General features: G+C 39.6%; 1 protein-coding gene across 4 annotated transcripts; it reads left to right on the forward strand.

The window, feature by feature from the left end:
- Positions 1 to 320: 320 nt before the first annotated feature.
- Positions 321 to 24,643, forward strand: YBX3 (Y-box binding protein 3). 4 transcript variants are annotated; one of them, XM_030804493.1, is made up of 10 exons: positions 321 to 925; positions 4,615 to 4,678; positions 5,642 to 5,675; positions 7,984 to 8,073; positions 10,444 to 10,566; positions 13,634 to 13,840; positions 19,576 to 19,673; positions 21,597 to 21,768; positions 22,376 to 22,475; positions 24,073 to 24,643. In XM_030804493.1, the coding sequence occupies exons 1-9, from the start codon at positions 652 to 654 to the stop codon at positions 22,439 to 22,441; spliced, it is 1,128 nt and encodes a 375-aa protein (XP_030660353.1). In that variant the 5' UTR covers positions 321 to 651; the 3' UTR covers positions 22,442 to 22,475; positions 24,073 to 24,643. The 4 variants fall into 4 exon arrangements, with proteins under 4 accessions (XP_030660353.1, XP_030660354.1, XP_030660352.1 ...); XM_030804494.1 differs by having other exon boundaries at positions 19,576 to 19,664; XM_030804492.1 differs by having other exon boundaries at positions 21,594 to 21,768; positions 24,073 to 24,642.
- Positions 24,644 to 24,670: the final 27 nt, after the last annotated feature.

The following is a 24,670-nucleotide window of genomic DNA, read 5'->3' on the forward strand; positions in this document are numbered from 1 at the left end:
GCTGGTGCTTGATACATGTTGAATGACTGACTAGATGCAAACGATTTAAAAACAAGTGTTTGAGAGGGTAAAGCGCAGAGTAGTTGGGGTGCCCTATTTCACCTCTCCTTGTCAGCTGCGGGTGCCAAGACGGGTTGAGGGAGGAGAGCCTCTGCACCCCGCTCCAACAAATGGTCAGCAGCGCGGGCTCCTCGGAACGCTCCAGACGACAACCCGGGCGCCCAGTTCACCCTGGCTTTCCTTGGCTCTGCAACGCGGCCCGCGCGCTCGCGTCCCGGCGGATTGGAGCCATGGAAAGCGCACTGGGCGCCTTTAAATGCTAATGAGAGTCCCGGGCCCGACTCCAGAGCTAAGTTTCCCCACCCTCTCCCCTCGCCCGCCCTTCCCTCCCGGGTCGGTGCGCCGCCTAGAAAAACTTGTGCGGGGCCATTTTTGGGGCAGTAAGATCGAGCGAGGAGCCCAAGAGCGAGCGCGCAGCACGAAGCTCGAGCCGCCTCCGCCGCGCGACCCCACCTCGGCCGCCGCCGCCTGCGCCGCGAGATCCGCCCCGGCCTCCCCGAGAGCGAGCCCCGGCCGCCGCGACCACCAGCCGCGCTAACCGCCGACCAACCGCCACCGAGGCGCCTGAGCGAGAGCAGAGGAGGAGGAGGCATGAGCGAGGCGGGCGAGGCCACCACCACCACCACCACCACCACCACCACCACCCTCCCGCAGGCTCCGACAGAGGCGGCCGCCGCGGCTCCCCAGGACCCCGCGCCCAAGAGCCCGGTGGGCAGCGGTGCGCCCCAGGCCGCGGCCCCGGCGCCCGCCGCCCACGTCGCAGGAAACCCCGGTGGAGACGCGGCCCCAGCAGCCACGGGCACCGCGGCCGCCGCTTCTTTAGCCACCGTCGCCGGCAGCGAAGACGCGGAGAAAAAAGTTCTCGGTGAGTCAGGCCGGGGAGAGCAGGGGCTGCCGTAGTGGGGCGGGCCCAGCCGGCCGCGGAGCACGTGTGGGCAGCTAGCGCTACATCTCCCACCCGGGCTGGAGACGCTGACAGCATGGGGTCCCCAGGGATCTCCGGGTCCCCAGCGCTGGCCGCCTCCCTTGCGGGCGCTCCCAGGTGAGCGCGCTGCGCCCTGCGCTCCTCGCGGCCGTGTGCACCTCCCTTCTGGTTCCGGGCCAGAAAGTTTAGGTCTTAACTTCTGTCTCCCAGACGGGCACTGTCGAGGATTCCCGTGGTGGAAAATGCCTGCGTTTGGAGAGGAAAGGAGAGGCAGTCTGGGAGAGGGGACCTTGGGTAGGGATGGATGTAGGGGAAGGACCGACACGTGTGCCTGGCACTTTGGGGTCCTTGCTTGGGATCTGGGAAAGGAGAGCGTTTCCTTTGGGGAAGAGGAAGGCGCTAGAAGGAGACGGGGAGGGAAAGATAGAAAAGCTTCTTGCCAGGAAGGGTCAGGTGTCTGTCCCTGACGCCCTTCCCACATGGGCATGGGAAAGACGCCATGCTCCTGTTGGCCACATGCCAGCAAAGAGGTGTTGCAATAGTCTCCGGGAAACTTGGGTCCTAGTCCCACGTCCTCCTCCCCCTCTGTGGGCCCACTGCTGCAAACAGCCATTCAGTGTCCACCAATGGCTACACGCTTCCCTCTTCCCGGACTGTGGGAACGCACGTGGTGTAGCAGCTGAAAAAACTTCGTCGGAAGTGGGGGTATGACGTTAGTTCAAAACATTGTTACCTTGGCACTTGTAACCTAGGAAGGGAAACAGGAAGATGAAATGTTGAGATTTGGGGGGGCAGTGGATGGAAAGGGTTTCTGTGATGGTTGTTGGTTTAGTCACATAACTTAAGCGTTCTCTTCGTAAGTAACGCCCCTGTGTGAGTTCTTAAACGCTTGCAAAGCAGGTGGGTGGTGAATAACCTCCCTAAGGGGTGTGTGTCCATATCGTTCGCTCTTATAAACAGGAACGTTAACAGATGGTGTAGGATGCTTCGGAGACAACTTCACTATTTGGGGTGGGGCATGTTTGTCTCATCTCTCTGAGCCCTACTTCCCCTTTGGGAAGAAAGTTGAGGAAGCAATGTGAGAAAAGTGTAACACCTTTCAATACTCCCCACTTTGAGAGGACTATTTTCTCGTTTTTTTTTCCAGGGCTTTTACTAAGTCCCTACCAAACAACATGCTACTTGTAACCTGTGTAGGTTAAGAAACAAAATAGGCCTGATTTTGCTGGACTAAAAGTTGCTTAAATCTAGTCAGTAGTACATTGTGATGTTGTTTCTAGCAAATATTTCTTGGAACACTTTCTGCCAGATGTCTGAGAGAGACAATCTTGTGTTCTCCAAAGCAGTGTTAAGATAACATGCTTAATGATACCTTATTTTTGTAGAAGGCTTTTGCGGTTTTTCACTTAATCCTGTACTGTTCTGAGATTGGGAAAGCAGATACTATCTTTAAAGATGAAGGAAACAGATAAATGAAGGTTAATTTCCTCAACCAACTGCCTCTGCAGATCCCTGGTGATGAGTCTGATGACTTTTATCTTTCCACTCTTACTGCGTCTCTCTAAAAATGAAGGACAGCCCTTTGTACATGACACCTCAACACTGTTTGTCTCTGTCTGGTGTGTCCTGCCATCCCCTTTCCTTTGCCAAGCAAGCACATGGATGCCTAAGATGTGCCAGGCACGGTGCTGACTAAAATGGGTATGTTCTAGTATTTGCAAATGGGCCTTAACTTGAGTTTATAGGCACATAGGCCAGGAAAAATAGTTTTCATGAATGGAAAAAAATTTTCCTTCTGATAAATATTATGGAAATCGATGGTCTTCCTTCCCAACCCTTCCCCTTAGTGTATATGAAGTGGATTTATGGTTTAAAGCAAGAAGTGGGAATGAATTTGATCATAAGAAGTCCTTGGAGAAGTATTTGTGGAATTACGAAACTTTTTTTAAACTACATTGGAGAGTAAAAATAACCTTCAGCTTGGATTGAGGTTAGACCTGAGAATTATTTATCATCTTTTTCCTTTATTATTAGTATTGCCATTTTAATAATATTATTCCTTCAACAATGCTAACTATTAAAAACAGTTCCAGTCTTTATATTTTCCCAGGTAATTAATTTTTTGGGCAAATGAAAAGAGGCACTAAACGCATATTATTTGGAATATTGCCTGACTTAAATGCATATAATGTATCAAAAACAGGCCTCTTCTGTGTACATTGCATCTAAAACATCAACTGTTTTTTTCTCCTTTGCCTTGCTGCTCCAATTAGAGGGGCCTGTAACGTAAGATTGCCTGGGTTTGATCTCTCCTTTGGAGAGATGAGAGATCTTTGGAATTAAAGCTGGAGAATGCCTAATCAATGTAGACCGCATAACTTTGGAGATATAAAGACAAGTTTTTTTGTTTTTTTCTTTCCACCCACAAAGAGAGCTAAAGTATTTTCCCAAGTATATCAGTCTAGCAAAATTCAGAACTAACCCTGCCTGCAACAGAGCAAGTCCTAATTACTATTTTAGTTTTGAATTTAAAAGTGAAGCCTTATTGTTTATCCTTGGAAATTATAAACTTTGTATTTTATGGAGAGACAGCATGGATTGATGTTAATAATTAGTTTCATTCTCTACTGAGCCTTTTTTCTTTATTTTTTCTTTAAGGTAATCTATTATCAATTTTCCTGTTTCATTGAGTCTTGATAATTGCTTTTTGCACTTCCTGAATTGAGACAGGGGCATTTCCTAGAAGTACTGAATTTGTCATTCACAACTGATTCCAAAGATCATATTTGAAATAATTGAGATAAATATAAACCTACAAAATACAAGTTACATGAAGTTTTATTTTGTTTAGATTCCTTCTCTTAATTCTGCTAAAATCAGGCATTGTAGGGAAGTGGTCCTGCTCATGAGGTAGAGACAACCATCACGGTAAAGAGGGGGACTTTATGGAAAAATGCTTAAGTTTGATTCACACAACTGTAGAGGGCAAGGTAAACAAAGAAACAAGCCCAAATTCATCATGTGGTTTGAAAAGACCTGTTATATCATGTCTCAGGGTGGTAAGTACAGAACTGGATTGAGACAGCAGCAGTTCTGTTATTATTCTTGACTCCTCTGATGGGCTCCCATTTGGCAACTGGACAAGTTGCTTTACGTCTTTGTAGATTGCCTGCTAACAAGGAGCCACCTTGTTTCTCATTAAAGTTTGCCTAATATTTCCAAGTATGAAAGTGATGTGTTAAGGTCTTTCACTCTTTTATTGTAGCTCATCTTTTGAACTTATAAAATTTGTCTAGGTTAAAACTTGGAACATTCATCTTGAACATTCTTTTTTTCCTTCAGTGTTTCTCGATTTTAATGATTACAGAATTGTATAGACTTACAACCACTCCTATCTTGTGACTTTCCTGAAAAGTTGAATAAGGAAGAAAGATTTAGTCTTCTGAAAAGTATTTCCTTATGAGATCTTGGCTTGCTCCATTTTCTTTTTCTAATGTATTTGGGAATTAAGCTTTTAATGGTTTCTTTAGGTATGTTTAGGCTTTGTCTAATGTTATCAAGATCTTAGTGATATGAGCTTTATCTCTTTGTAGGTCAGGTACTAATTTATCTGCTTAATCCTATTTTAGCCACCAAAGTCCTTGGCACTGTCAAATGGTTCAACGTCAGAAATGGATATGGATTTATAAATCGGTATGTGTGTGTGTATATTTGCATGTTTTAAGTTTATACTTACATTGTGGCACCAGCAGTTATAAATCCCTTAGCCTTCATTAATGGTTTATATAAATTTTTTAGGTTTCTAAGCACTGTAAATATTCTCATTTCTAAGCTACTGGTTGTTAAATATTACTTAAAATACATTTCCAGGACACTAATAAATAACTTATTTCATAAAATCTAGTCATTAAGGAAAAAAAGGAGGGGGAGATAAAATCAGAAATGGGAAGGGCCTTAGGATAAATGAGACCATGTCCATAATTTCACAGATGGAGAAATGGAGTCTTAAACTGGTTAAGCAGCTTTCCTAAGGTCACCCAACTAGTGAGTAATTGAGCTGGATCTGTAACCCACTTCTGGTCCAGTCCTATGTAGAAACTGTAAACTGTGGTAACTTTTAACCATACAGGAATGAGAACACAACTACAAGATGTTGGGAGTATTATGAGGTTTTTACATGATATCGGCATTTTCTTTGCTTTCCCACCCTTTCTGAAAGTTCCTCCAATTTCTTGTCTCCTTTGGTGGGGTGGGGGTGGGGGGCTGTTTTAAGTTTCAGTGTAAGGAGAGCCTAGTTCACAGCTGTGCCCTGTCCTTTTAACTGTCTTGCTTTGCTTTTGCTGGGAGGAAAATCTAAGGCTCTGATTACACACCATGTGATTCAGAAAGAGACAGAGGAAGGGGATGTTTCTGTATGTTGAGTCTATGAGCTTGGATCTAAGCACTGTGGCAATGTGGAGGAGGAAGGTGGGTGGCATGTGGGGTTAGAAATGTTCAACAAGGATTGATTTGAGGTGTCTGAATTGAGTGTAGAAAATAAGTGAAAATATGTGTTGTGTTTTGAGGACTTGGGATTTAAATTCATAACACATAGGTTCTTTTAAGTTTTTCCACATACCTACTACCTTTAATTGTGAGCTTTTTGTCTTTCAACAGAAATGACACCAAAGAAGATGTATTTGTACATCAGGTAAGAGGGATTATAAATACTACGTTTGCTATGTGAGGAGGGGGTGTGTAATCTTCTGTCAGCCCTTTCCCAAAAGTAAGTCCTATGGATTATTATTTTAATCTAAACTCTTGCTGTGATTTATTTTGCAACCAGAGCTCAGTTCCACATTTTAAGATTGGCAAATAAGTTCTTCTACCCCATCATATTAACTGTTTTCAAATAGTTTTATTTTTGCAGTTGTATAAAGTGATATTTGGTTAGACCACTTTCTAATTTTTAAAGCCTTGAGTCCTTAGCAAAAAAAAAAAAAAAAAAAAAAGTCTATTTCCATTTTAGCATCCTGTTCTCCCGATGTGGTTCCTCCTTAGTGTTTGCCTGGAGCCAATCTGGCTTCTGCCTGGGTAGGTATTGGTTAAAGCTCCTCTATCAGAGCAGCTCTGAATTGAAGTAAACAGCACAGAGAAGCAGACAGTAAGATGAGAAAACTTCCAGTTCCCAGGGTAGCCCTCACTCTTGTTAAATGAGGCATGTTAGGACATGTCCAGGTCAAAAGCTGCAAATTCCCTTAGATTTGCAGGAAATAGAGGAAATGGGTAAGATATGGAGCTTCTCTGCTATAGGTGCCTCAGTTTCTCTTTGCTTTATTAGCCTAGGGTGTTATTTATTCTGTTACTAATATGTCCTACACTTCCTTTATAAAATAGGTTAAGAGAAGGAATACTATCCTTAGTGTTCTTTTTGTTTATTTAGCTTTCAGTGAATTGTCTGAAATATGCGTTCTCAGGGTATAACAATAAGGAAGATAGAGCAGCAGGTACTAATGCCAGCCCATTCTCTTGCAATGCAGAAATCCAGAATACATCTGTGTTTTTGTTTCCTTCTGTTTAGGTTTGTCTGTGTATTGGAGTGACCGTAGGATTTGAAGATAGTGGTATCTAGCTGTGGTTTCTATTGTTTATATTTCTACTTGACTGGATATATCTCAGTTGTATGTAGATAATTTGAGTAGATTTATTTTGTTCAGATACAGTGACTTTTAGGGTCATAATAGTGTTGTTTATAATACTTGGAGGTTTGAGGTTAATAGACCTTTTGGGGTAAGAATTCTGAAGACTGCTAGCGTGAAGGTCCTCAGAAGTTGCTGTATTGGTGGCTGGCTTTATTAGCCTGTGAGTATATGACCCGATTCCAGCCCCCGTGAGGTTGTGTGGTGAGTCACCTCAATGTGTTGAGGCTTGCCCAGTTTAACAGGAAAAAGGGAGCGAGCCAGCAGGGAGGGGCTGTTTTTGGAATGGCTGAATGTTCGTGCTGTGTGCGCATATATCCTGTCCTGAACTGCCTTTTTTCCTCTGTGGGTGAGGTCTCTGCTCTCTTAGCTCACTATTTCTTTTCCCTCCTACTCAGAGTTAGGGGACGGGCTGGATTATGCATGCTTAATCGCTTTATAAAGTAAGGTTGACCTAGTTCCATAGAAACTCAAGCCCCTTTAACTGTTTAGAGATACCAGCCAAAGAAATGGAAATGCATGGCAGGAATTAACTTTCTGCCTTCATTGATTGAAAAAGAGAGAGCAGCACCTATTCATAAGCAGATATTTAGGTGCAGATGTTTAATGAAGAATAGCATCTTCACTAACTTTTTAATGTATTATCAGCGAACATAGGATTTGTTGAAATATGAATTGTGTGATGGGGGAAATGTTGAATAAATATCATATAGGTAGGGTACAGGGATATGAATTCCCTCTCCTCCACTTCCCCCATCATCCCTGGGGCTGTTACGTTTGTGACTTCAGATAAATCACTTTAACTGTTAGCCTCATATTAACTCATCTGCAAAATGGGAGGAGAGGGGAGGCCAGATTATTACTTATACGTTCTGATTCTTGAGATAATTTTGTTTTACTCTGTCAGAAATATTTATCCCCTTGGCATTTTAATTTGTTTTTCTTTATCACTGCCTCCTTTCCTCCTTCAGAGAGTCTCCGAAGCTTAATGGTTTGAGGTAATTAATACATCTGATATGATCAGGTGACCAGCCTGCAACAGTAGTGTGTAGTCACCACACACACTGCAATTACAGAAAAAACATGTTCTGTTTAATCCACCTGTCAAGATGAATAGCACAAATCAAGAAAGTAATGTGTAATATAGTTTTATAGTGCTTTCTTGTTGTTGTGTTGGAGATCCAAGTTAGTGGGAGAATGGTGGAAAAATAAGAATTGGTCAACAGTTTCTTCAAGTTCACTCTAGTGTACTTGAAAGCAGTGAAATCTGTGGCCAATATTGAAATATACATCGAATAAAATTTTCTATTCTCTTTCCAGACTGCCATCAAGAAGAATAACCCACGGAAATATCTGCGCAGTGTAGGAGATGGAGAAACTGTGGAGTTTGATGTGGTTGAAGGAGAGAAGGTGAGAGGAAATTGTGGTTGGGTATCAAAGTGCTGGCACATAGTTTTGTTGCACAATAAATTATCTGTCAGCCCCTTATGAATTGACATGACTTTGGAATTTTTATACAATAGCAGGAAGTGACTTTTAAATGGAATTTTTGTTTTGTTTTGTTTTGTTCTGTTTTGTTTTTTTAGATGGGAGTCTCCCTCTGTTGCCCAGGCTGGAGTACCTTGGCGCGATCTTGGTTCACTGCAACTTCCACCATCCAGGTTCAAGCGATTCCTCTGCCTCAGTCTCCATAGTAGCTGGGATTACAGGCACCCACCACCATGCCCAGCTAATTTTTGTATTTTTAGTAGAGACGGGGTTTCGCCATATTGGCCAGGCTGGTCTTGAAACTCCTGACCTTAGGTGATCCACCTGTGTCAGCCTCCCAAAGTACTGGGATTACAGGTGTGAGCCACCACACCCAGCCAGCAGAAATATTTTTGACATTGTCATTATAAACATTCTGCAGTAAAGATACTTTAATTTCTTATTTAATAAATGATCAACTCTGATTATGGAAAGAAAAGCTGATTTCTCAATTTAAAGATAACTTATATTTTTATACCAAAGGTACATATTTTGAAATGCAGATTAAAATTTAACTATCTTATCCTTTAACAATATATTAAAACTGCTTTGCAGCTGAGCGTGGTGGCCCACACCTGTAATCCCAGCACTTTGGGAGGCTGAGGTGGGCGGATCTCCTGAGGTCGGGAGTTCGAGACCAGCCTGGCCAACATGGCGAAACCTGTCTCTACTAAAATTACAAAAATATCTGAGTGTGGTCTCACGCCTGTAATTCCGGCTACTCAGGAGGCTGAGGCAGGAGAATCGTTTGAACCTGGGAGGTGGAGTTTGCAGTGAACTGAGACATTGTACTTCAGCCTGGGCGACCGAGCAAGATTCTGTTTAAAAAAGAAAAGAAAAAAAAACTGCTTTGGGGCAAAAGATTTCTTTTATCAAAGTAAAGTTTTCAGGCTGACTTGTAAGCACTTCTGCCTACAAATAATACATGGTAAAGAATATTTTAATCTCAATAAAAGGAGATTGAAATTGAATATTAATCATTTTGTTTTCTGTTTGGCTTGGATTTTGGGAAGCTGAAGGTACCCTGATAGACCCTAAAATAGCTTTGTTCAGGTGAATTGAATCCAAGAAGTTAAGGGATTATCCTGAAGACTAGCTACAGAAGTTTTTAATACTGTTATATATTTAATTCCGTGTCAGTAATGTCCTTTATGCTTTGTGTTTAGTGTGTTATAGATATTAGTAAAACAATATTGAGTAAGATTAAAAACACACTAAAACTACATATAGCACAACTGCCATGGTAGCTAATCATGGCAGCTGAATTATAAATTAACTGAATGACAGGTTAACTCCCTGTATGTGCTCCTCCCACATACACATATACCATTCCATAGTTCATGTTCCTAATGGCTCTCAAACCATTGTGTTTTCAAAGAAAAACTATTTCACCTGATGCAGAAATTTAAGTGATTATCTTTACCAGTGTGATCCCCAGGGTGTCTTGTAAGTCTTTTAGATTTTCAAATCACTCACCAGCACATGCTGGTCTATGAGGATCTCTGATATCCCATCCAATTTTTAAAAAATTGTTTTGTGTTGATTTTTCTTCTGTATGTTTTCAGAACTCTGGGTTTTACAAATTGATGCAAGGTGTGAAATACACTCTCTGAAATCTTCTTGGTCTACATTTTTTTAACATTTTTGAAACATTTTCCATTTGTCCATATGAGAATAAGAATTCTAAATCTGTTTCAAGGATAATAGGAAAGGCTAACGAAGGACTACATGTGTGGAGAATATTATTCATCAAAGACCCTTTCTTCTTGTTGCTGCCAAAATGGGAGAAGTTTCACTCAGTACCTCTGTGCTGGACAGAGAATCGTGAGCCCATGAATAGGGATTGTCCTCTTGGTACCTCCTAGAATAACATAGGTTTCAACACATTCTAGGAAAATAACAGTATCTCAGGTCTTTCCCATTGAGGAATATTCTTCCTGGTCTAGCATTGCTTCTACTTTGACAGTTGTATATTTGCTAATTTATGTTCTTTAAGGAGGTTACACATTGCTTTTGCGATTGACATAACTAGACAAGCAAAGCTCAGGTTCTGTGAGCAAACAAACCATACATGTTTAAATCAGGATGTGAAGTACCTTGCTCACTTTGTTTAAAACCTAGATCTGTTTTTAAAATCACAGTGGGAATTCCTAGTATGTTCTGCCAGTCTTATACTCTAGCAGTCCAAGGCTGTTTTTTGAGTTAGTTTATGTTCTTTTTAATTTTGAGGCCGTCTTTTTATTTTCTTCTCAGGGTGCAGAAGCTGCCAATGTGACTGGCCCGGATGGAGTTCCTGTGGAAGGGAGTCGTTACGCTGCAGATCGGCGCCGTTACAGACGTGGCTACTATGGAAGGCGCCGTGGCCCTCCCCGGAATGTACGTTGTCTCTGTTACTTGCCAGTGATTGAGAAATTCTTCATGCATGGAATTAAGTGTATGTACTTGGAGCAGATAAATACCTTGTCTTCTCCTGGAGACAAATGATTTAAGTGATTTTTATTTTTTCTTTAGAGGAAATTTTTATCTTTTTTTAAAAATGTTTATTATTCATTTCCATAGGTTTTTGGGAAACTGGTGGTGATTAGTTACATGAATAAGTTCTTTAGTGGTGATTTGTGAGATTTTGGTGCACCCATCACTGGAGCAGTGTACACGGTACTCTTAAGGGGAAATTTTAGTGCTCAGAATTTTTCCAGAGCCACTGGTCTCATTAGAAACTTGCCATTCATAAGTTGTATCAGTTAGGATATATTTGGCTACAAGTAATAGACATTTAATTGTCTTGTAACAGGAGGACTTAAGGGAGACAGTGCTGAGGTTTTAACAAGGTTTCTCTTCATTTGGCCTTTTTTTTCTGGCCAGAACCTAGTCACAGATATTCACTGGCAAAGGGGAATGGATTTCCATCATTGACTTAACCTTGTTCATTCCTTGGTGCCAACACTGTTGACCTCTAAGAAAATTAAAATTTGGTTGGTGAAAGAATGGGAAATAACTTGTGAACAGGCAATAAAAGTTCAGGCCACAGAACTATTAACGAATTGCCTTGGTTAAGAGGCTGTTTTATTTAGCATAGCATTTTTCCATTATTTCAAAGTAAAGACACAATAAGTGATTCTGTGGATTTTTAGTTCTTTAGGTTGGTTTCAGTGCAGGGGAAAGGGTTTGTAAGCAAATCTGGCTAGAGCTTTCTTGGGAGGCTCAGTTTATAGGAGTATTCTCAAGGCACCCAAAGTTGACCCAGTATATTTGTGGTCATGAGGAATTTACTAGATTTGAATCAGTTCTTGGTGTGTCTAGAATTAGAACCAGGTATTGGCACATTGAAGAAAACTCCGAATGTTTGTCAGCACAGGATTGTGACTACCTATCTCATCCAAAGAAAAACTCATCAGAATTAAATATCTGCAGATCGAGAATGACCTATCTTTATGTTTGCATAGATTTATATCTTTCTGTTTACCTAATTGCTTTTCCTCTTTATTCTGCCATCATCACATCCTGCTGCCCAAATTAATTCTATCAGATTCCTTAGGACTTCCCACTTGTTTCTTTGTTTTTGCTTATTTGATTTTTAATAAACTATGAGAGGATAACTAGGAATGAGCTGCTGTAGCATTTCCTACATCATGTTCTCTTTCACGTTCATCAGTCACAGAGCTCTAACTGATTATTTTGACTCCCAGGTTAGTTCAAAAATAAAAGTGGTAGGAAAACATTCAGTGAAAAATTTTTCTTAAAGACTTTTCCCCTCCAAAACCTGAAAATTCTAAAGTCATGCAAATAAAAGATAGAAACAAAATTGTTTAAATGCTTAAGAAATAAAATTGTTAAAACTCTTAAAATATAATAAATGAGCTTTTTTGTTGTAATATCTAAGTCCCAACAACTTGTTCAGTATCTCTCAAAAGAGCGTGTTCAGCAGTGCTGGTGCCATTAGTATGCTTTGTAAAACTCTTAAAGATTTGATTGTGTGAAATGCAAAAGAGGAAGATAAGCCCAAGAAGAAAAACAGTTTATGTTGTCTCACACTTAATATTTTGGTAAGCATTTTCTGTGCAAATAAACGTTTACGTAATTGTGAATCTCTTCTTTGCTAGAGGCTTTATGAAGAGTAGAATGACTTGATTTTTGTTTTGAAGTTAGACTAGTTGAGGCTTTTTTGGAGGGGGAGCTTGGTTGCACATGTGGACTTGTTCTGGAAGGGTCCAAAGCTTAAATACACTCCTGTAAGAAAAAATAATGGGTCATTATTTTGCTTTTTTTATTTATTCATTTTTAAAAACTAGTTACTTCCCATTAAAGACATTTGCGTATCCTCTTTAAAGTAAGATTTGAAATCATGTAGTTTTTGTAGGATGTTTGGTTTTTTAAAATGTAAAATGGTGGTATATGATATAATTTAAATAGAAAAATATAAAATGAATCAGTAATTTCTTTTGTTAACATTAATAAGGTCTGTATTTAGAAACCTCCAGGATCAGGGCTTACTACCATCAAAGTACGATTAAAGCTTTACTCCTAAATGTATAAAGGCAGTCATGCCATAGGTCAGTGGTTCTCAAACTTCCTGATTTTGGGATCTGTTTATATGCTTATGTGTTATTGAGGATTCTGGAGTTTTCGTCAATGTTTATTTATATTAATATTATATTAGAAAGCAAAATAAAATGTTAATTGATTTAAAATAACTATATGTTCATGAAAATAATAGTTTTTATGGAAAAAAATATTTAAATTGAAAAGAGTGGTATTGCTTTATACTTTTGCAGATCTCTGATGTATGGTTTAATAGAAGATAGCTGGATTCTCACAACTGTTTCTGCATTCAGTCTGCTGAGAGACCACATGTCATTGTACCCTTTGGGAGACCCCACCATATGCTTCTGAGAGAATGCCTGGGAAAGGCAAATAGCATCTTAGTAATATTATGGCAATAGTTTGACCTCGCAGACCCCCTGGAAGTTTTCAGAGATCCCATCTAAACTTTACAGACTGTTGTAGGAAGAATACCACTGGGGTCAAATACGTTGGTAACGTCATAAAATGTATTCTTTTTTGGCTTTTCCCTGACATTGCCTCAGTGGATGGTAAATGCTGGGAGACACGCATTTGATGGAGCTAAACATTATAAACCTTGCAGATACTGTTCGGGTGGTTGCTTAGCTGATAGCAGTTCTAATTAGATGACTATTGAATTGATTGTAGATTGATTGCTCTTGCTTCTCTGCTTCTTGGTATTTTATCTGCACAGATCTACTCTAATCTTAATGTAGTTTATCCCAGGCAATCACATGATAATCTGGGTTAAATGCATTTTGTCTGTATAATGGAGAGGATTATATTGCTTTGGGGAGATTTTCTTTTGGTGATATCCTAAATGGTGTTCTTTGGTTCTTTCCTTGCTAAAACTTCTGAATCTCTTGTTTCTTTGCTTCGCTAGTACGCTGGGGAGGAGGAGGAGGAAGGGAGCGGCAGCAGTGAAGGATTTGACCCCCCTGCCACTGATAGGCAGTTCTCTGGGGCCCGGAATCAGCTGCGCCGCCCCCAGTATCGCCCTCAGTACCGGCAGCGGCGGTTCCCGCCTTACCACGTGGGACAGACCTTTGACCGTCGCTCACGGGTCTTACCCCATCCCAACAGAATACAGGTAAAATTGCAACTGAGACTTCTCTTCAGCAATCCTCACCCTTCCGTCCTTCTCTGCCTCCTCTTCCTCCTCCTCCTCCAACACCAGCTGCCAGAAACCTTGCTTATGGCTTCCTGATGCTACAAAAGCTGAGGCAAGGCCTTCAGTCTGCTTTTTCAAAGCAGTCATTCCGGTAACATTTCTAAAAGCAAAACCACGTGATCCATGCCTATAATAGGGAACCCTCATGGCTAAAGTTTCTAGTTGATAGAAGAACAAAAGAATTAAGGTAATAAGACAGGGGGAATGTGTAAGAGCTTGGACTCTGAAGTCAGGCTGGATTTGAATCCTGTTTCTGCTACTTATTTGTGAGGTTTTGAGAAAACCAAGTTTTAGATTAGGTTCATCCATTAAATGGGGGCATTAAATGCCTGCACCATAGGGTCGTGATGATTAAATATAAAGGATTTAGCAAAAGATGCCTGCAGCCATAAATAACGTTTATAAAGTATTGGATTTAAATGAGACAGTGCTGATTTTTAAAGGCAACCTACCAGAACGGAGGTTGTTGATTATTGATTCTCCTTTTTTACTGCAAAATATTAGTACAGCTGTTGTGAGTTTGTTTTGTGCTTAATAAACCTTACATCAACTTTGCAGTTCCTAGGGAGCTTGGAAAACTAGGGATAGGTCATCATTTTTGTTATCACTAGCCACAACTTTTTTCTCCTTGGTGTCCTTGGGTATTTCTTTTCTTTCCCCCCACTAGATGTTTTGACTGAACATTATGTTCTGTCTGTTGTTTGCTACCCTTCTCCTGTCCCATCATGCATGACTGTGTTCTTTCTTGTTTTTTTCCTTCTACTCTTCAACAGCTGTCTCTGACAAATGTGCTAAAAATAACAAGTAGACTTACATATATGGAGAGATTGGGTACATGAGACATAGTAGCTTTAGGGCAGCACTCTGGGCTTCTAGGAAACAAGGACAGGAAAAGTCGGTGAGATTGTAATATGCACTTATTTTTAGTGTCTTAATAGTGCTTTCCTGAAATGCTCCTCCTTAGTGTTTGGCCTATACAACATACATCACGTTTGCTGAAAGCATGATGATTCTTTTTCATATCTTTTGAAATAAAACGTATTTCACCTTAGGAATTGAAGTTGCAGAGCAAAGTCATTCCTTAGTGCCATGTAAAACATCGTATGCAGAAGCTAATCGAAAGCTACTTTTGAACATGTACACTTATTCTTGTAACTTCACTGCATTTAGTTGTTGATTGAATGGCTGACTTTCCTACCTATTCCATGTCAGAAGTAAAAGTTGTCTTGATCCTTTAAACCATATTTTTTAATAATCTTTATAATATCTACTAGTTTCCTAAGTAGTCTGATCAAGCCAGTCAAGAGCATCAAAAGAAAATTCCTAAAGCTCTCATCCGTATAACTAAGCTGCTTCAAGGTTGTCAGTGTGCTGTCTTAAAAATATATAGATGGATCTCTAGGATAGTAAAAATTATTGAGATCAAATAGAAAAGTCTTCACCAACATTTTCTACTATTACAACGCTATGAAATTTATTGGGCATAATAGAAAAAAAATTAGGAATATATAAGCCAGTGGTGTTTGCCTTATGCACTAAGGACATAATACAGCATGATTTATTAGTGACTGAATGACTTCCATTTTTAAAGAAAATAGTTTTATAGATTTGAGAATTAAGTAGAATCATTCACTGAGCTACTATGTACTTGTTGTCTTTGAGAAAATAATTATATGATGGAGGGAAGGGAGCAACATTGTGGCATCTACCAGGTGACAGATATTTGCAATTGGTTCTTACTTTAGTTCTCTCTATAGCCTGAGGGAAGCAGTGGTTTCCATAGTTTTTGTTGTTGTCACAAATGAAGGAATTTGATTATTTTTAAAAATCAGCAACTTTTATTTTACATGGACAAGAAGTGGTAGAACTTAATTTCAATTCATTTTGTTCTTGTCATCCAGTCTTTCTGGCAGACTCTCATCCTTTGTACACGTTAATTGCTGTTTCTCTCAGTCTTTTTTTGTGACTCAACAGTTTCTGAGGAAGAAATGGCCGAGCTTACTTAGGAAACTAAAGAGAGGCTCTTGTGATCGGGATGATGTGAGTGAAGCAGGGCAGGGTTTGAGGTGAGATCTCGGGAGGTCAGACATGCTGATAGACGATTGTAAATACTTGACCTACTGTAAATGTGATGAGAAGCCAGTAAAGGGATCTCAACAGAAGAAAAACATTTAGGAGATTATTGGACTGTTTTGTTGGGACTAGACCACAGGAGGCAAAAGTATAAAAGTAGGGAGAACAGCTGCTATAATCTTTTCAGTAGAGAGATGAACATGGGTTGTATTAGATAAGCTGGCAGTGGAAGGTCTAATTAAATGGTTAGATTTGGAAAATGTTTTAAGCATATAAAGGTGTCGGCATTTCATGATGGATTGAGTGAGGAGTATGAGGAATGGCAATATATTGTATGAGGAGTAAATAATACCTCTGCAGTTTTGATTTAAACAAATACGGGAATACTGAAGAAAGATTGGGTTTGGAGGGAAAGGTGAAAATTCTTTGGAGGTCTTTTTCTCACATTAAATTCACCTACAAGTGGAGGTGTTAAGTAGGCAGAAAAAATAAAGCAGAGGGAGGAGGTAGAAAGTGGCTGGAGGATGGAAGGTGTAGTCTTAGATACAGTGGTTGACAGCATTTTTGGGAGTTCATTAAGTTGTATTTGAGAAGACACTTAAATGGAGCAAGGGATCAAGTCCATCAGGTCCCAGGAAAGGCGTGAATGGGAGTTTGAAGGGGAGAAATGGGACTGTAAATAATTATTTGGAGTTATTTATTTATTTATTTATTTTTTGAGACAGAGTCTCGCTCTGTCGCCCAGGCTGGAGTGCAATGGCACGATCTTGGCTCACTGCAAGCTCCATCTCTTGGGTTCATGCCATTCTCCTGCCTCAGCCTCCTGAGTAGCTGGGACTACAGGCACCCACCACCACGCCCGGCTAATTTTTTGTATTTTTAGTAGAGACGGGGTTTCACTGTGTTAGCCAGGATGGTCACCATCTCCTGACTTCGTGATCCACCCACTTTGGCCTCGCAGAGTGCTGCGATTACAGGCGTGAGCCACCGTGCCTGGCTGATTTGGAGTTATAAAACAGGATATTTAAAGCCATAGGGGCAGGATGATATTAACTATAAAGTGAGTGTAGGTGGAAATAGGATCCTAGGATCAAGTTCTGGGACACACCAACAATTAAAAAGTAGGAAGATGAGGATTGTCTAGCAAAGGACAATGAGAAGGAGCAGCCAAGGAGAATGTATTTCAAGAAGGAAATGTGTTAAATGCTTGTTGATAAGTAGAGGAGATTAAGCTGAGAATTGATTATTAGATTTGGTAACTTGGAGGTCAGTGGTTTGGTGAAGACAAGTTTAAATAGAATGAACTTAAGAAACAGCAAAGGGCAGGAAGAGGAGACATATTCCCCATTGAGGTTTCTGTAGTGGTGGTCACGGTATTTGGTTTTTCTTTAGTATGTATGTCTGTAAAGAAATGGGGTAGTAGCTGGAAGAAGATAAGGGATCAGAGCAAGATTTTGGCTTGATTTGATTTGCTTTTTACAATGCAGAGTTGCCCCTGGTCTCTCCCTTACCCCTTATCTCACCAACTACTTCTAAAGCCATTAAATGGGCAGATCAAGGTAGGCATGTGTGTTTGCCATAAACCCACATACATATATATACACACATACATAGACACATATATATGTAACATTGTGTGTGTGTGTGTTCCATAGTTCTGTCTACTGAAAGGTCCTGAAAGCAGTGATACCTTAGAAACAGCATTGAGCATACCTGTCCCCCAATTTTTTGTTTTTAAATAACATGAAACAAAAAGAATTCCCTTTGGAGAAATGGCTGATTTCAGAGCTGGGACAGAGAAAGTACAATATGAGCCTGGAACATCTTGTGCCAGAAAGTGAAGAAGTACTCAAAGAATGTTGGAAACACATGAAAAGGATATGAGCCAGCTTGAAGGGGTTCCCATTGGCCAGTAATGATAGTAACAGATTACAACTCGTTGAATAAAATAGAAAACCATGAGTCTGTACAAATATAAATAAATAAACCAATATATTGAAAAATTTGATAAGGAATAGTATATTTACGCACTTTGTAAGTACTTCCTCACAAAGTACTCATTAATTACAAAGAAGGAAAGAGTCAACTTACAGTGGAGGACTCTGGTGGCAGATACCACCTTAACCAATTATCAGAGTGAACAGTATCAGTAATGGCACAAATTGAAACTATATGCCACCTGACAGGATGCACTGAGGAGAATGCAGTGTCACTTTGTTCCATCCCCCTGGGGATGCAAAAACAATATCTAATCATTAGTGAACAGCAATAACCCAAGTTGAGGGATATTTTACAAAATAACTGGTTTGTAATCTTTAAAGAAACATCAAGGTCATGAAAACCAACGTGGTGGCTCATGCCTGTAATCCCAGCACTTTGGAAGTCTTGAGGTGGGTAGATCACGAGGTCAAGAGATTGAGACCATCCTGGCCAACACGGTGAAACCCTGTCTGTACTAAAAATACAAAATATTAGCTGGGCGTGGTGGCACACGCCTGTAGTCCCAGCTACTTGGGAGGCTGAGGCAGGAGAATCGCTTGAAACAGGGAGGCGGAGGTTGCAGTCAGCTGAGATCGTGCCACTGCACTCCAGCCTGGCGACGGAGCGAGACTCCATCTCAAATAAATAAATAATAAAAAAAAATGCTCCAAACAAAAAGATATAACTTACTTCAGTGCATATTTCGAAATGGTGTTTTTGCTATAAAGGGCATCATTGGGACAAATGGTGAAACTTGAATGGGCTCTGAGAATTACATGTAACTTTTCTGTAACTTTGTGCTTATTTCAAAATTTTAAAAAATTGAAAAGGTTGGGTGCTATTTCACTGGGTATGTATGCTTGGATGGAAATGATAGAAAAGGTAAAAATATAGTGAAGGGATAGAGTTAACATGCTGTGTCTAGTTGATGAGAATAAAGAGGCTGTTGGTTTCAGATATGAACTTGGACCACTTATCCAGGGCAATGGGAGAGAAGAAAATTCTAATTTAAATACAGGGAGCTGGGTAGATTTGCTAATGAGTGTGGAAATTGTCTTCTGACTGTTTCTCTTGATGAAATATGAAGGACAGTATTTGGCTCTTAGGGGGAGGAAGGGATGTTTTGAGAAAAAAGAAAGTTGAGATATGGCTGTATGGTAAAGAATTGCAGACATTGTTGGTGAGTTTTTTTGTTTTTTTTTTTTTAAGTTGTTCTTTCTTTCCCCTGGAAGTTGTACAATAAGTTAATTTTATTCCACTGGCTTAAAGTAAGTTGGTTGTAAAGAAAAATAAAAGAGTATTTTATTTAAAGAGATGAATGAAATGTATCCAATTTCAAAATGTAAAATTGATACGCGAAAATAAAGTTAGGTGCTCTGGGACTAAGCACGTGACTGTTCTAGTCAGACTAGGTTTGTCTTCCTTTTCAGTTGTTCACGAAGATTTACTCATAAACAGTTTGTGTTACAGCTGCGAGTGCCTAGCTCTGTAATGAAGCATTTTGTTTTTTACTTCTAAAAAAAATTCTGAGCGTAGCTGTATGCACTGTATCTTATCCCCTGTGCCGTGACACTCACTGTCAGCTCTCATTGCCTCTCCAGGCTGGGGAGATTGGAGAGATGAAGGATGGAGTCCCAGAGGGAGCACAACTTCAGGGACCGGTTCATCGAAATCCAACTTACCGCCCAAGGTACCGTAGGTATGTCGCATTTTCCACTAATGGCCAGTTAAAGGACTTGTGTGCACAATGATAGAATGAGGACTGTGTGGTTCTGTTTTGTGGATTTATTACATATCTAGAAGATGTGAATGCTTTGACTACATGCCAGAGTTTTCAGGTGGTGGTGTGACATTTCCCACCTACTTAATACTAGACTTTTTAGTTATCTCTGCACCAAAGCATCATTTTGTATTCTGGAATTATAATAAGATGTAAATTAATACTTAATTTTTATCAAAAGAAATCAGATAAATTATTGGTGGGCAATTCCATGGTAATGCTGCAAATGGAGGAAGAATTGAGTGTCAGAGGGTATTTGGGAGAGTGAATATTAATCACCGAGGCAGTCCACTAGAGGGGTTAAATCAGGGTATGATCAAATCGCCTGAATTTATCTTCCTACTCTACAATTTGTTAGATGTATGTTCTTGGACTGCATTCCAGCCTGTGCAACAGAGTGAGACTCTGTCTGAAAACAAAGAGATATTCTATAGTTGGGGATTAAAAGTACTAATGCAGCTAAGATAATTAGTGTGGTACCTGATAAAATAAAGGCCTCACTATGTATTAGATATTATCACCACCATTGAGGTTAATATTAGTGTGAATGCTGAGTTATTGTATTTGTGCTTTATTCCTTTTGAAGACTGAATTAGGCTAGACTCCTTCCATAAGATCCCTTTGAAGCTTTTTATAATATAAACCTGCCCATTCTTTTATCTTACCCTTTGTGGTAAGTGGAAAAACCACAACTTCCTTCCTGAATGATGTTTATGCTATCTTGAAATTTGTCAGTATGGGTTTATTGAAGGATAAAAAGTATATTATATTGGGAAAGGATTCTACCAGTATAATTATAAAAGGATTGTACCCTTTTTCTTCACAAGGTTTCCTCCAGCGTTAGGCATAATCACTAATGATTAAGTACTAAGGACTTTCAAAATAAAAGAGACGGCATAGAAATGTCTTACTGGAACAAAAAGGATTCAGTAGTGTGTGTGAGGCTCAGCTTTGTCAGTCCCTGGATATGTGATCTTGGAAAGTCATATTTGACCTTTTTTAACCTATAAAAGCAGCACTTTTATATAGCTCAGCCATATACTTTATCGTCTAAACCTCTTGGTTTTCTTGTTATAAATCTCATCCACAGAATTACCATTCAAATTAAATATTTAATTTTAAAACCGACTAGCACAGGCTCTGGCACATAATAATGTTTCTTCTCATGTTTAATTCCCTTAGTCTCCGCTAAATTCTGTTCATGGAAGGCAGATACCAGACGACTCTTCTTTTCTTTTTTGATTTTCCTATTCTTAGTGCTTATCAAAGGGCCTGATAGGAACAGAGTATGTGTTCGGTATATGTATGTTCCTTACAAATATGTATTCAAATGAAAGGGGAAAATGATGGAAAATTAAGATTTTTTTTTTCATGAAACCTCTATTCCGTTTGTTGCATTGACCTGTGAATAGTTCTAGCAATAAGTACTCATCACTTGGCTTTTTTTTTTTTTTTTTTTTGAGATGGAGTCTCCCTCTGTCACCCAGCTGGAGTGCAGTGCCAATCTCGGGTTGCTGCAACCTCTGCCTCATGGATTCAAGCAATTCTTATGCCTCAGCCTCCCAAGTAGTTGGGATTACAGGCATGTGGCACCATGCCTGGCTAATTTTTGTATTTTTAGTAGAGATGGAGTTTCACCATGTTGGCCAGGCTGGTCTGGAACTCCTGACCTCAAGTGATCCACCTGTCTTAGCCTCCTGAAGTGCTGGGATTACAGGGGTGAGCCATCATGCCTGGCCCTGATCACTTGACTTTTTAATTTTTAAAAATAAAACCTTATTTTCTGGAGAAGCCCTGTCCCGTTGGCACTTGTTCTATTTTATTCTGTGTTCCCTACAGCAGGGGAGCTCCTCGCCCACGACCTGCCCCAGCAGTTGGAGAGGCTGAAGATAAAGAAAATCAGCAAGCCTCCAGTGGTCCGAACCAGCCGTCTGTTCGCCGTGGATACCGGCGTCCCTACAATTACCGGCGTCGCCCGCGTCCTCCTAACGCTCCTTCACAAGATGGCAAAGAGGTAAATCCAACCAGTCAGGGCGGATGTTGCCAGATTGTCTTTAATCATGTCAAACTTTAGCATTCTAAAAGTGGTTTTATCACATGATAACCTGACACTTAACAAATACAAAAACATTTTGCTCAAGATCCATATATATAGGGTATGCCTTGCACATAACACAGACCACATTGTTGAATCCAGTTAACATTCTCTGAAAGAATGACCCATACTAATGGGGATTCAGAGCTAAAACATTTAGGGTTCTTCAAAGAAGAGAGGCATTTATCGAGAGGAAGCTGCCTCTAAGCATGAGTTGAAAGCAGTTGTATATCACAGACTTTATGGAGAGTAGTGGTATTTGGTTGCGGTTTGTAAGCTGTTCTTCTATGGTACTAATTTTGTTTTGTTTTGTTTTTTGTTTTTGTGGGTTTTGGTTTTGTTTTGTTTTGGTAGAGATGCCAGGGACTGAATATGGTACTAATTTGTGACTCATACATACGAGTAGTTAAATTTTTGCATGCTAATTTTCCTTCACAGGAAAATTCAAACTTTTAAGAACTTTTGGTCTTGAACTTTCCACTGTCATCTGACTTTATCTGATTTATGGCTTTGTTTTGCATTTTAGGCCAAGGCAGGTGAAGCACCAACTGAGAACCCTGCTCCACCCACCCAGCAGAGCAGTGCTGAGTAACACCAGGCTCCCCAGGCACCTTCACCATCGGCAGGTAAGAGCTGGGGCAGCCCAGTCTTGAATTGGTATTTTCTTTTTAGTATCACTGGTTTCTCAACAAGAGTACAAATTAGTCTAAACTAGTTCTGCAGTTCATCTGTGCCATCCCCTTGTCTCTATTGGGATTCTGTAGAAAAAGTGATTCGGTGGTTAAATATTTCTGGGATTGACCTCATTTTGATAAGCTTTGATAAGGGTATAAGCATTCAGACAGAGTTGATGATACTCAACTTCTTTTTTCTAGACAGGCAGTTTTTTATCTACTAGTACCACTTAGGAAAACTGATGCTAAAAGTCCCTAACAAAGGCCTGGTTTTAGTAATCAGAAACAGTTTCAGAACCTGTTTAGTAATCAGAAACAGTAGAATAAACTGAAGGATTTTTTTTTCCTTCCCTTTTTCTTTGATAATCAACTTTATTTATTTTGAGGCGGTGCAGCATAGTGTATAAGAGCCAAGGTTTTTCTACCCAATGCAGGCTCTGCTGCACCTCTCATTTGCTGGGTGATCTTGAGCAGTTGATCCTCTGTCTCAGTACTGTCTGCTGCTGGTAAAAATTAGGATACTAATTATACTTACTAGGGTTGTGCAAGGATTATTAAGTGAAAAAACAGGAAGTGTTTACAATAGGGTATGGTAAAGAATAACCTCTCATAAAAGGATAGCTTGTTATTTTCTTGTCATTTTCTACTTTTTTCTGTCTTTTAAAGGTCTTGGGCATTTTATTTACATAGAATTATAGCTAGAAAGGTCAACTCAATTATAAATTCTGGGTTTTTTGTTTTTTTAACCTATAACCCTTTTAACTGAGACATTAGTTCGTATACTCCTTGGTTATCACCCTTTCCATTGGCTTTTAGTTAAGAGAGAGGTTGTAAACTCAGTGTCAATGCTATTTTTCAAAAATTGTTAAAATTGCATAAATGAAGTTTTGAGATTATTATAAGTTCTTGTGTCTTAAGGCCATCTGCTTTTATATCCAGTGATGTGGGATTTTAATCAGCCGTTAATTAGGTAAGCATTCGCTATGAGGACAATATTCTGTTTTATCTTGGGTGGCATGGACAGTTTGTCACAGAAATAAGTTCCCTATTCAAACTTGGAATTAACTGATTTAGAGTAACATATTAATCATATAAAAATGGCCATAACCTTTTATGGCGTAACATTATTTCTAGGTATTGTTTCTAAGGAAATAATTTTAAATATTGGGAAAAAATATTTTTACAGTCTGTCTGACATTTGGTAAATAGCTAACTAATTGTGATAGATTCATATTAAGAGATAGGGTGCAGCCACTAAAATGATTTTGAGTATTGTTCATTAGTAATGGTACTTTTCTTTTATACAATTTTATAAAATCTTTGCTCTTATGTACTGACTTTTCTGGTTTATAAAAATACTTTATTAAAAAGTGAGAGTTTCCATTTAATTAACATATAGCTTACAGATCTATACAAGATGTGATTGTATTTAGAGCATTTGAAGTACTCTTTTTCTAATTATATGAAAAGCAGATAATTTCTGCCTTTTTATTCTTTAACTCATCGTTACTTTGTCACTCTTTATAAATTTGATTTTAATTTTTCCCAGGTGACCTAAAGAATTAATGACCATTCAGAAATAAAGCAAAAAGCAGGCCACAACCTTACCAACACCAAAGAAACATCCAAGCAATAAAGTGGAAGACTAACCAAGATTTGGACATTGGAATGTTTACTGTTATTCTTTAAGAAACAACTACAAAAAGAAAATGTCAACACATTTTTCCAGCAAGCTGAGAATCTGGGAATTCCTGCACAGAAGACAAGAGAGCAGCCTCCCCAGTTTCAGCAACCGCTAGGTTTATATTTTTTTTTCCTGGTTTTTACTGTTTTGGTAATACATATATTGAAACAAGAAATATTAATACCACATGGGGAGAACCCCAACCAAAGAAATCTGAAATATATAGTAAATGCTTTTTTTTCCGTTTTTGTTCATTTTGGATGCTGGTGCTAAACCTCCAAGTGTCATGATTTAAAAAAAAAAAAAAAAAATTTATGTCCTCCTTATTTATTTCTAGGATGAGGGGAGGATAACATTTTTGCTTTCGTATGTGACTCTCTTTGAAAATGTGCGGTAAGAAGTTCCTCAAAAATAAAATTTTTACCCTTCAAAGGACAATGTTTAATGGGAGTGTATTTTTGCC

This window comes from Nomascus leucogenys, chromosome 23 (assembly GCF_006542625.1).
Source record: "Nomascus leucogenys isolate Asia chromosome 23, Asia_NLE_v1, whole genome shotgun sequence".
Classification (NCBI taxonomy): Eukaryota; Metazoa; Chordata; class Mammalia; order Primates; family Hylobatidae; genus Nomascus; species Nomascus leucogenys.

Excerpts from the sequence above, each read along its gene's own strand:
- YBX3 (XM_030804492.1), top strand. The coding sequence starts at position 652 with ATGAGCGAGGCGGGCGAGGCCACCACCACCACCACCACCACCACCACC. Across the intron at positions 4,679-5,641 it reads GGATATGGATTTATAAATCG|AAATGACACCAAAGAAGATG; the intron begins GTATGTGTGTGT and ends GTCTTTCAACAG. Across the intron at positions 5,676-7,983 it reads AAGATGTATTTGTACATCAG|ACTGCCATCAAGAAGAATAA; the intron begins GTAAGAGGGATT and ends TTCTCTTTCCAG.